Genomic DNA, 13,304 nt, shown 5'->3' with positions numbered 1-13,304 from the left:
TTTATATTCCAGTGTTGAAATTGCTGGATGAGTACAAAAAATGTAAATGTGTAGCATACTTAATTTAGGTATACCTTCCAACCGGAAGTTTACATTCCACACGTGGGAAAGAAAGACCCAAATCCAAGTGACAGTGTTTATAACGAAGCAAAGGTCTATTAATAAAACCTAAGGTATATACGTTGTTATAGCACTCGAATATATCTCACTCAGATTCTTTAGGATATACAGGTTTTTGATAAATGACACAAGTTGACTTTTGCAAGGATTTGTATAGTGAGCACTATCATTATCCTTGACTTTTGGAAGGATATTATATATATGAGGCAGGCATTACCTCTAAATGGGGACGAAGTCTGTATGAATTATTCTTTTTTATTTTGCAATTGGGTGTCCTACTATACAGATACAGCCCTACAGATATCGCTATGCTGTGTCTGTATACTGTACAGATACCTTATCTGCCCAGATAACAATACTTTGTTGGGCCAACATTGGTGATTAGTTGGCACAGTTGGTGTTGGCAGGACAACAAGAGACCAACTTTGGCCCAACAAAACTCAGCCAACAGTTATTTTGACACTTGGCCCCTCGTTGGCCCAACAACTTGGCACCAACTGTCATTTTTGTATGGTTGGCCAAATGTTGGCCCAACATTTTGTTACCAACTGTTATATAAGTAGTTACCAAAGATATTCGACTTATGTCGTCCATTGGTTCAGTGTAGGATCTTCTGACTGAACCCACAGAACCAATTTTTAATAAACTTTAGAATTCTTAGGTTATATTTCGTTATTTAGGACAATATTGAAACAGAAGCCAACAAAAAAATGAACATGCCAACGTATTAAGTACTTATCTCCCCGTTTTATGCATAGATTTTAAAATTTTTTTGCAAACGACTTTTGAGTTGATTTAAAATTGAAAGTAGAAAGAAACAAATGGAAAACTTTTTAGTAAATTATGTCCCCCCTTTAAAAAAAACTGTAGAACCATATGTGCCAATTGCAAATGCAAATCAAAATCAGGAAAATGAAAAAGAAAACAATCCGAACAACAGTACTAATAATGAAGTGTTAAATGACTCTATGGATGATGAAATTGTTGAAGATTACGAATCAGATGAGGATTATGAATTTGAAACTTTAGAGGATGAGTTGGAGCTTACAAAAGATGATTACAAGAACAGGCTGTCTGATGCAGTAGATGCATACGATCATTTGTGTAAAATGATGGATTTAAATTAAATGACAATTAAAATTAAAATATTCTCATCCACTTCTATCTTAAATTCTTTACCTTTATAGCTAAGCATACTAAATGTGCTCATTTCTGCAGTGAACAATTACCTTTTGTTATTTGAATTTGTCAGTTAGTTACATAAAGAGTATTAAAGACCAGATGTGTTAATTCACTAGGAACAACAACAGCAGCAAACATTCAGAGGTCACCACAAGGTCTTCAACAGGCTGACTCTCTTTACAAAATTAAAGGTTTCAAATTCATTCAATGTAGAAACAAGCTCTTATAGTATTGCTGTAAAATGTAAAATAAATTATAATTGCATTGTTTAGAATGAAGCATATTTTTTACAGGAAATTTGACAATTGGGTCAGTTTCTACATGTACATCTGAAATTTTTTTGTCACTTTTTTTTGTAAAAGTAAAAGTTTTTGTTTAAAAAAGGGTGTATAGAAACTTGAAATCATCTGCCAGGAGAGGTCTAGAATGCAGGATTTGGCACCATTTACCCCAGAGCTTCTGGGGGCCTTAAGCGGCCCCCAGACCCCTCGCCGTAAGTGCGACGAGCTGCCCTCATCGGCGTGGACGGCTCCGCATTAGTCGGGCAAGTTAACAGATACAAGGGCAAGTTAATCTAGATATTGATTTGGGCAAGTCAATGGTCTTTTCTTATTTCTACCCCTGTAATACAGTTTACAGTACATACAATAATCAATAATTTAGTCTGATCATTTGACACGTGTGGCATTTAATGAATAAAGAAAAAAAAAAAAAAAAAAAAGTGGCATTTCCCCACTCTCCAAATGACAGATGATTGTATTATATCTATGTTCATTACAGTATAGACTAATATATACTGATTACTATCATAAAATAATATGGAAAGCAGAAATAAACATTGAAAGTAGACGTTGGCTAACTGTTGTACGATCAACAATGGCCCAACATAATTTCTAAACTAGTTTACGTTGGTAGACTGTTGGTAAACAGTTAACTTTGTTGGCATACTGATGTTGGCCCAACAAAGACCCATCATGTTGGGCCAACGAAGGGCCGATGAGCAAAATGACGTTGGCCCAACATAGTTTTCCAACGTTGGCCAAACAATGTTGCCAACAGAATGCCAACATGGGCCCCAACACATGTTTGCTATCTGGGTATCGCTTTAAAGCTCTGACCACTGCCGGACTGAGTATTGTTTGAACCTGTGTGACCTCAGGATGTGTATTTCATTTTCATTCTAATTACAATGACAATTTTCGATTTCAAATGGATGTGTTACAAAATCATCCATGTCAATTTCAGCATGCATGTTCAGTGAATGTCAAGTCTGAAGCGTAGGACAACTCGTACACTTCTGTTTCAAATTTGACAATGTTTTGTTATTTGTTTTTACTGTTGAAATTAGTTGTTATGTTAAAATAGATAATTATTCACCTTGAGCGATGTATTATTGGTAACCATTAATGATTTGAGATTCTATTTCAGCGTAATGTGTGATTTTGATATTACTACGCTGGCCTCAAGGGATTACAAATTGAAAAACAAATGCTAAATATGTTAGTTTTTGTGATTTAAAAATACAAACAGTATACAGAATTTATTGCGGGATAAAGGCAATAACTGTTTAGTGTCTTTAAATATCAGCTGTATTTGTACTCTGTTCGAAACAGGTGTAGTAGCTCGCTAAAAGCTCGCATACACCTTGTTTCCTAGCCTCGAACAAATACAGCTGATATTTAAAGACACTAAACAGTTATCATGGTTATTGTCTATGTAACTTAAATATATATATATGCATGTGATATGTTCAAAAAAAAAGAAATGGAAATACCGTAACGTTTCCGATTTTGGTTCTGTTGTTAGGGATTTTGTTTTTGACGTTATTTAAGCTTTGACTTAAGCTTCATATCACAGGCATTTGTCTCAGAAAAAAATTCTTATATACCTGATTATAACACAAGGTACTTAAATTGCATTTTAAAAAAATGTCAGGTGGTGACGAAGTTCCATTATATGCCGCTATATAGGCTTTCAACCCCACTAAAACTTGTTATATCGTAAATCTAAATTGATTTATCTTTACAAAATGTACAAATTGATGTATAACATGCCTACATTTGTTGTCTGAATCATCCGTAGCAATCCTACCAAAGTATGTCAATCGTTATAATTTTGCAAACCGCTGAAGAATTGGCAATACATGTCCGCAGTAAATGATTTATTATAAAAATTGTTTAAAAAAAACCTGTTAGTTTTCGCATGAATAGAACTTATCATACATGTCATACAGTTAGTAAAATTGTATAATTTACCGTGAAAAAAAAATCTAATAAGTGTTGTTTGTGGTATGTCCAATAAGTTACAAATTTTCCCATGACGTCAATGTCTTGCAGACTTTCTCTTGACTTAACGTATGAAATGATACAAGATCAGAAATAACTCTGAGAATCATTTAGACTTTCTCATAAAATTGACCAATCAGAAACCGAGATACAATCACTGTCAACGTATACAAGGAGACATGACGCGTTTATTGCCAATTCTTCAGCAGTTTGCAAAATTATTACGATTGACACACTTTGGTAGGATTGATACGGATGATTCCCACAACAAATGTAGACTCATGATCAAAAAGGCACTCTACAACTGTTAATCTTCAACATGTTCAATGTCATATAACCTATGTTTCAACTAACATGTTCAAATTAAAACAGGCTACATTATTTGGATTAGATATAAACTGCAGTTTAAATAAATTTGTGAGAATTAAGAGACCCAAATTATTTAATTTGAGCTCCTATTATCTTCATACTGGAAAAGCACTTTTATTCCTGCTAGAACCCTGCTGTTTATGCAATTTTCAGCAATACTGTTTTATTAATGTTCTTTTGTCCCAAGCATACCTTAATATGAAATTATTCAAACTATCCAGCACTTTGATTTAATTGGTCCACAGGAGGTCCAAGGGTCCAAAATTAAACTTTCATCAAACATTGAATTCTTGTGGTTCATTGATATGCTGAATCTAAACAAGTATTTATATTTTTTATTATGAGCCCAATTTTCAAGTTGGTTCAAATAAGGTAAAGGGATCCAATTTTGTTTGATTTCAACAAAAATTGAATGTACATGTTCAATGTACATGTATGAGGTTCTTTAATATGCTTAATCTAACTACATGTATGTATTTAGATATTTGATTTTTGGACCCGTTATTAAATTGGTCCACATTGAGCTCAAATGGGTCCAAAAATAAACTTTGTTTGATTTCATCAAAAATTGATTTATTAGGATTTGTTTATTATAACTTAATATGCTGTATCTAACTGTGTTTTTAGATTTTTAATTTTTGGTCATGTTTCTAATTGGTCTACATTAAGGTCGAAGGGGTCCAAATTTGAATTTCGTTTGATTTAAACAAAAATTGAATTCTTGGGGTTCTTTGAATAGCTGAATCTAAACATGTATTTCGACTTTTGATTATGGGCCAAGTTTTAAAGTTGGTCCAAATTGGGGTCCAAAATATAAATTTGTTTGATTTCATCAAAAAATAATTGAATGGGTTTTTTTGATATATGCTGAATCTAACCATGTATTTAGATTTTTGATTCTTGGGCCCTGTTATCAAATTTGTCCAAATTGAGGTCAAAAGGGTTCAAAATTAAACTTTGTTTGATTCTATAAAAAAATTAATTCTTGGGATTCCTTGATATGCTGAATTAATCCATGTATTTAGATTTTGGATATTAGACCATAATGGGTTAAAAAAAAAATAATAAGTTCATTAGACCACATTCATTCTGTGTCAGAAACCTATATGCTGTGTCAAATATTTTATCACAATCCAAATTCAGAGCTGCATCAACCTTGAACAGTGGCGGACTTGAACAGTGGCGGATCCAGGGCGAGGGTTCCAGGGGTTGAAACCCCCCTTTTTTGGATGATCAATGCATTTTAATGGGGACATATTATAGTTCATTTGTAGTTGGAAACCCCCTCCCTTTGTCCTGGCTGGGAACCCCCCTCTCCCCCCCCCCCCCACACACATTTTTTTAAATAGCTGGATTTGCCCCTGCTTGAATGTTGTGTCCATACAGGCCCCAATTGTTCAGAGTTTGACCTCTGTGGTTGTCTTATGCTGGGCCTTGCACAGCATTTCATGTAATAAAGCATATTGATGTTTTAGATGGCTAAAAGTATCAGAAGCAAACACAAAAGGAAGATGAGAGCTATAAAAAGAGAAAGGTATGGGAAAAAAGAATTAGAAACTCTCAAGAAAACAGTTACTACAGAAGTTGCTTCTGCTATTAAGGAAGAGGACATGAAAGAAATGTTTACAGGTTAGCGTTGCAAATACTTTTCTTTATTTTATACAAACATAGCAATGTACATGTACATCTCATGAAGTCTACATGTACATGTACAAATTTAGTAATTTTGTTAACCGTTTAAGACCTATATACATATAACTGTTTTGACTGTTCCTTTATACTCACATTTGATAATATTAGTAATATTATATAATTCAATAATAAAAAAATTAAAATCACATTTTTCACCTTTATATTTTCTTCCAATGTAATTTTATTACATTCTGAGGTGTACAAGAAGCCTTAAAACACCAGGTGTTTAATTTGCTTTTTTGTTTAAGGAAACATACTTGTGACGTCACCTTGTTTTTTTGCCATGACAAGATGAAAAAAAAAATCATTTTTTAAATTTTAAAAAAGAAATGTTCTATTGTACAGTATTGCGCAATATACTTTTAAGATCTTGGACCACATTTATTTTGTGTCAGAAATCTATACAATGTATTATATAAAAAATTATCACAATCCAAATTCAGACAGTATTAAGCTTAATTATTGTGTACAAATTTGCACCAACTGTTTAGGATTCAACCACTGCGGTTGCATTCTTTTAAAATAAATGTACATGATGTACATTTTTTAGCTAAATTTCAATTTCGGATTTATCATGTTTATTAACCTATATTACTAGGACAATACATTGATTGGTTAGGAAATAAACCTTTTTGTTGAAAAATTTCATTCCTGTGTTTTAGCTACATATTATTTCGGAACATTTACAATGACAATACATGGACTAGATAGGAACTAAGCCTTTTTGTTGAAAATTTTATTTTCTGCGTTTTAGCTACATATTATTAGGAACATGCCCTGTAAATTGTTTATTTAAGACTTTTAATTATTTGGATAAATGTTTTACATTGTTAAATAACAAATATGAAAATATAAGTCAAGTCGGTGAACTTGAATTTGACAGCTAGTGCTGCTTTAAGTCTGAGCTCTGTCTGTCATGTCTGTAGTAAGAAATTGGCAGTTGTGAAAATGATATGAAAAAAGTTGAATTATAAATACTTGTAAGTCCTTAATCTTTTGGTGTTTACAATTCTACTGTCATGCTAGTGCAGATTTAGAAATAATTACTTTTATCATGTTTATAAAAATGAAATATTGAAGTAAAAATTTGAAACTTGAATAAGAACATGAAGAAACTTAAACTTTGTGAGGTCTGTTTGTCATGTTATATAAATAGCATTCATTGTTCATGTTGTTGTCCATATCTTATGGGTACAGATTTTGGCATCTTTCTTGAAATGCTGGCTGGTAATCTGTTTTGGTTATAATGATTCATCAATAATCCTGTTCATTGAAGTAAAGGCACCATATTTCTTAAAATAAAGAATACATATATCTAAGTTGCAATTCTGGTGACAAATCTGTTTGTCTTATTGTGCAATAAAAAATTATTGTACTGTTCATAAACTATTTATTTGTTTGTTTCAGTGAGAAAAGGTTGTGAGGTTGTCCAAGAAATAAGAGATGAAGGTAATTTTAATCATCAATTAAGACAATTTAAAAGCAGTGTAACCTGTGTAAGGGAGGTAATTCAGAAACATTTAACATACAATTTTGGTTAGGTTTACCTCCCTAACACCACTTGTAAATCATGTATTAAAGAAATGACGGGTTTTGGACTAATTGCAAAAAAAGGGGGTGGTAGCAGTTTTCATTTTTTTTCCATCCAAATTTCTCAAATTCAAAATTTTTGAAAAGTTTGAAGAAGAAATCTTTAATTTCACAATATTGCGCAATAGATTTGTAAGATCTTAACATTTGTTTTGTGTCAACTTATATTATGTCAAAAATTTGATCACAATCTAAATTCAGAGCTGTATCAAGTTTGAATATTGTGTCCATACTTGCCCCAACTGTTCAGGTTTCAACCTCGGCGGTCGTATAAAGCTGTGCCCTGCGGAGCACTTGGTATTTATTACAGTGTTATTACAGTGTTCCTGCCTGCCCTAAATAGAAGGGCGCCCCGCCCTTGGTGCCCTTACCCCCGCCCTTCTGCCCTCCAAAGCCAAAGAATGTCCCCCTCTGCCTTTTTTAATAATTATGACTGTTTCTTTAGTCAAAAATTACATATACATGTATACTGTATACATATAACATGTATAAAAAACATTAAACACCATTGCTAGCATAAACTTGAAAGCTTGAGTATAAGAGGAGGATTAGAAAGGTCGGAAGGGTGTGACTAAGGGGGTTCTGCATGGTTAAGACTTTTTTTTTTATATATCCAGTCCTCATGTAACTTAGTTTACTTTTATTAAAATCTTGGATCCACATCTGGATATAACGAAAGTATCTAGCTATATAGAGTGCAGTAGATTGTAATTAGATCAGATCTGAGGGAAACTATTAATGGTAAGTCAATGCATATGATAATTGGTATACAGTTAACATTAGCAATCTCTAATCCACAGACTTTTTGGTCTGCTGTCTCATTAATGTTATATTGATTTCAACACTTTTGCATGGTTAAAATGTTGAAATTTTGTGTTAATGTTAGTTTAAAGATGAACCATTTTTGTAAGTCAATGATTTTGGTATGTAATTGCACATGTTGTATTAGCATTATTGCATTTCAATTCAACTAAACATATTTGTTTACAGGGGATTGGGAAAGAAGTAAAAAGTTATATCAATCACTTTCCTTTTTGTGGGTGGGAGTGCTTTTTTGTAGCAGTATTAGCCTGCTTTTTCCATATCTACAACAATTTGTACAAGGGTGTCTTTTGTGTGCAAGAGAAATTTTTCCCTCTTAACAATTAGGGTCAGCCATTTATCGTCCCCTTCTGAAGGACTATCATAAATGCTAAAGACCATACTCGAGAATATAGTCTTGAGCAAAGATGATAGTCCCTGGCAGTCCCAAATAGTGTCAAGGAAGAGCCGCAAGTTCAGTCCCTGAAATTTTCACCCTTGAACATGGATCGAACCAGAAACCTTTGTGTAAGTAGTCCAATGCGCTAACCATTTGCTAACCACTACACCATGGCTCTCTAAATTATTTGTTGCAGCAGATATTATTTTATGCTTATTATCATGATTATAAGTGACTTTTGTTTTTTTTAAAGTTTTGAGTTGTGATCAGAGTCCAAGTACAAGTCAGGCAGTCATTATAAAATATTAGTGGATGTTTTATGATTAGAAAGATCTTCTCAAATGTTGTCACTGTTATCTAGATGGCAGTACTGAGATACATATTTTACATGTTTATTTTTTTCAGAAAACATGGACCTTGATTCAGGAAAAAAATACAACACAAGGACAAAGTTAGATGAACATGGAAATTACCCAGTGTGGATGAACTCTAGACAAATTAAAAAGCAGAAGAAAAAGAATAAGACACAGAAAACAAAACGAGCAGGAAAAGCAAAGAAATGAAAATGATTTTGAGAAAAGCTGACAGAAGTTTTTCAAAGTTATGTCTAATTGTCTGCTGACATCATTGAAAATGATCTGTCATTTTGTATGCTATTTTCATAGTTCAGCATAATTTACTACCACATGTTTACATTCTGACATTTAATCATTAATGATATAAAGAAAGTAAATTGTTGTTTGGGGGTACATTTGAAGGTACATGTATTTATTAAATGCATTTATTTACAACTTTGTCAAAAAAAATGTGTAGACTGGTTAAAATGAAATTGAAAATAGATTGATGTGTTCAAAACTTTGTTGTCACTTAAAATATTTGATAAGTTAGTCTTTCTTACCTAGGCTGAAAAAAAAATATGTTAAGAGTGTTATATATAATTTGTCTATTATTTGGATAAAACAAGATAAATCTGTTTCACTGTGACCATTTTAATATATATAAAAACAACAACAACAAAACCACACACACTACAAAGCCATTTCAAATCTACAATTAAATGGATACAAGTCGACCTTTCTTATGTCATGTAACTCATGAATAATATATCAGTCAGCTGTAGGATCAACCAAAAAAACATCTTCAACATATGGATTTTAATTGAAGTTCTTAAAATCTGGCATTTACATGATTTACAATATTTACAGGTATATATTAGAATGAAACATGATTGTTTCAAATATTTTATATGGCTGTTTCAATGGAAATTTCTAGTTTTCTTCATCATGTAAGTGACTTTGCTTGAAAATTAAAAAAATATATCAATTGAACTAATAGATTTATTCAATGTGGATCAGCTTGTTCTAGAATTAATGTAAAAAAAAATCATGTTTAAGTCAACATGGTCAATCAAGTGTTTTTTTACTGTACATATTGTTCCTCTGGTTATGGATAATATATATATTGGGGATTTTTTTAAACATAGTTTTATGACTACCAGGGAAAGAACAACTGGGAATTTAAAAACCAAAAAAATGATAAGGGTATGATAAATTTGTTGTTTTTTATGCAATAAAATGTTCTACCAAAAATTTAATATAATTTTTAAATTTTATTTATGAAGCCAAAATTGTATTTTATACATATTATTAATTATATCTAAAAAAAGATAGCTTGTCACAATGAGTTTTAACACTTCTTACATTATATAAAAAAAGTGGTATGATTGCAACTCTCCTCAAGATACCAAAATTACACAGAAGTTAACAAATATAAGTCATAATGAGAAAAGACCATACCACATATAATAGTCAACTATAAAAGGCTCCAAAATGACAAATGTTAAACAATTCGAACAAGAAAGCTTGGGATAGGCATGCAGGGTATATATCTGTTCCAGACCATATGAGTATTTTGTCCGTATGCGTACTGTCGGACCATATGAGTATATGCATACAGTCCAGCTGACCATACATGTTTTGAGATCATATGGGTTAAATTTTAGCAAATATTTATAAAAATTTATAGTTATAAAAATTGTTATTATTACAATTAGATGGATAAAGTGAATAAGCAACTGTTTGAAAATTTGAAAATATTTGTTTAATAGTATATCCGTGAATACTATTGTGTTAATCTAGCCCAAGGTGACACTTGCTTCCACAAGGAATGTCAAATATTTTGTTAACATTAACATGTGTTGTGCATGCATCTTCCTTTGCATATGCATTTTTTTGTTAATTTCCTGAATATTCCAAAACAATTGTCATCCCACATTATGTTTACTTCCGATAACTTCAATTTCACTGAATATGCTGGGCTGCAATTAACGAATTACTGACATGCTAAAAACAGGAGATTAACATATTAAATAAGTTTGATTTTTTAAATATTTAAAGATTATCGTTGATTATCTCAACGAGATTGATTTTCTCGCTTGAGCTGGTCCAGCGAAAGTGAGAAAAACAATTGAGTTGAGATGACCAATGATAATCTGTTTATCGCTATTTTATATGACGACGTTGTCAATTTCAATGTCAATTTTGTTAGCAACGCCACGTGGCCTCCTTAGTTTCTAACGATAATCTTTCCATCACAAGCGAGAAGCATGATATGAAATTTATCACAAAAAAGGATCAATGGAAAAATGCATAAAATAGCGATAAAAGTTTTTATTTCAATTCCTATTGAACTTTTTATATTAATTTGAGATAAGTTATGTTGATCAGTTATATACATTTGTATCTAACAAACTTGACCAACTTCTTAATATTAATTAGACCGTATGCAAACAGTCCTACCGTATGCGTATTTTGAAAAAGTCAGACAGTACGTGCACTGTCCAAATACTCATACAATCTTGAACATATCCATTCCTTATTCCTCACAACAAAAGACAATAAGTACAGGTCTGAGAATACTAACAGTTACTGACAGTTCATAGCCAATAACTGAAAAGAAGAAAATATCTCACCTATTTACTAACCAATGACATGTTTTGATAGACCCAAATATAATCAACTATCATATTAACTTCACATGATCCAAGAAAATGAGGTCGAACCAAACGAGAAATACATGTACGCCTTACAATCATACAATGCACTCAATATAGTTGATCTATTGCTTACAGTTTTTAAGAAACAGACTTAACCAAAAAAACTAAACATTGACCAATGAACATGATGAACCATGAAAATGAGGTCAAAGTCAGATGAACCATGTCAGGCAGACATGTACACCTCACAGCCAATATATGCATTAAATATAGTTGACATATATTGCTTATAGTAAAGAAGAGCAGACTAAGACACAAAAACTGAGCATTCATTTCTAGATAAAAATATCAAATTTCAAAAAACTTAACTTTGACCACTAAACCATGAAAATGAGGTCAAGATCATATGACACCTGCCGGTTGACATTTATACCTTACAATCATTCCATACACCAAAGAAACGACCTATTGCATGCAGTGTAAGAAAAACGGACCAAAGCACAAAAACTTGACTATAACCACTGAATCATAAAAATGAGGTCAAGGTCAGATGACACCTGCCAGTTTGATATGTACACCTTACAAATTGAATCCTTCCACCAACTATATTACAAAATTCGGAGAAGCTACTTTTTTTTAGTTAAAATATTATTTTCTATATCATCTTGAATATGTTTAAAACATTTGCCACAGTACAGTAAACCTGCAATGTCGGGGTAGGCTAGCCGTATATCTGACAATAAGGTATGGTTTGGCCCCACACCCTTGGTCTCAATGTTGAAAGCTGTATAGTGTACCTATATATACCGTTGCTTAAGCTCTGAATTCTTTGGACTCTTTTTAAATGGATAATTGTCTCATTTGTATTAATCATACCACATCTTTTATTTAAAACAATTGATGAAAAATCATCCAATCAAGTCTCCTACCTGTAAACTTTGCTTTGAGTCTTCTTTGATGTTACCCTTTTCTTTATACCAGTTCCAAGTTTTGTGATCGCTTCTCCTCTTATCAATAAAGAGGTAGGGCCAATATGTCGGGATTTTTTTTACACAGAAGGGCCAATTTCAAAATGTGTCCACAGAATAGAATGTACTCTCCATTGCCTTTGTCCTGACATTTTGACAATCTTTTGCTGAAAAGTGACAATCTAAGCCCTCTGTAGATATCGAAGATGACATTATTCTAGGAAATCCTTTTGACACAACCTTTATATATACAGAGTCTATATTTTCGTCGAATGTTATGGACATTGATAGAACAGGGGAGTCTCACCGTAATTTAAGCGGTCTCAGGTAGGTTTTCGCTATGTATTACTTTTTTTTGTGTGCTTTCCATATATTATATGTTTATATGATACTTATAAATGTATCTAGAGTGATCGTTTTTTGTTTTAAGAAATATAAGATATAAAACTACTGGTTTGATGTCGATTTTTTGATAAAAAAAACTATATTACATGAAGACAAATATGCAACTTACATAAGAATTGATAAGGGTTTATATATTTGAGGACATTGAGAACAACTTGAAGGGGTCATAAAACGATTTCCTACGTATCTTTTCACTCCTTTCAACTATAAAAATCATGTTTTTAATGTTATTAAATATTATATTTTATCATGGTTTTCAACTAAATTTGAATATCGAACCAACTGCTAGCAGCCGGTTGGATATTGAATATCGAATAACGAATAACGAACCGGCTGTAAAATTCACATCCGGGGATCAATTACATATAAACGTTATATTCTTTTCACAGTTTAGAAAGTTGTTAATAAGACTTCAATTTGATTAATGAAGATTTATTAAATTCTTATCATGCAAAAGATACATATTTCTTAGCACCATGAAGCCGTTTAGGTAGCAA

General features: G+C 32.1%; 1 protein-coding gene across 1 annotated transcript; it reads left to right on the top strand.

Moving 5' to 3' along the window:
* The first annotated feature begins 67 nt into the window (after positions 1–67).
* LOC134725665 (protein LLP homolog) lies at positions 68–9,461 on the top strand. Its single transcript, XM_063589681.1, has 4 exons — positions 68–173; positions 5,432–5,585; positions 7,056–7,097; positions 8,845–9,461. Exons 2-4 carry the CDS (start codon positions 5,432–5,434, stop codon positions 9,000–9,002), a joined length of 354 nt encoding a protein of 117 aa, XP_063445751.1. The 5' UTR covers positions 68–173; the 3' UTR covers positions 9,003–9,461.
* Positions 9,462–13,304: the final 3,843 nt, after the last annotated feature.

Source organism: Mytilus trossulus, chromosome 1, assembly GCF_036588685.1.
Source record: "Mytilus trossulus isolate FHL-02 chromosome 1, PNRI_Mtr1.1.1.hap1, whole genome shotgun sequence".
Lineage (NCBI taxonomy): Eukaryota > Metazoa > Mollusca > Bivalvia > Mytilida > Mytilidae > Mytilus > Mytilus trossulus.
The sequence above is the reverse complement of the archived record's forward strand: the minus strand, read 5'-3'. Positions and strand labels throughout refer to the sequence as shown.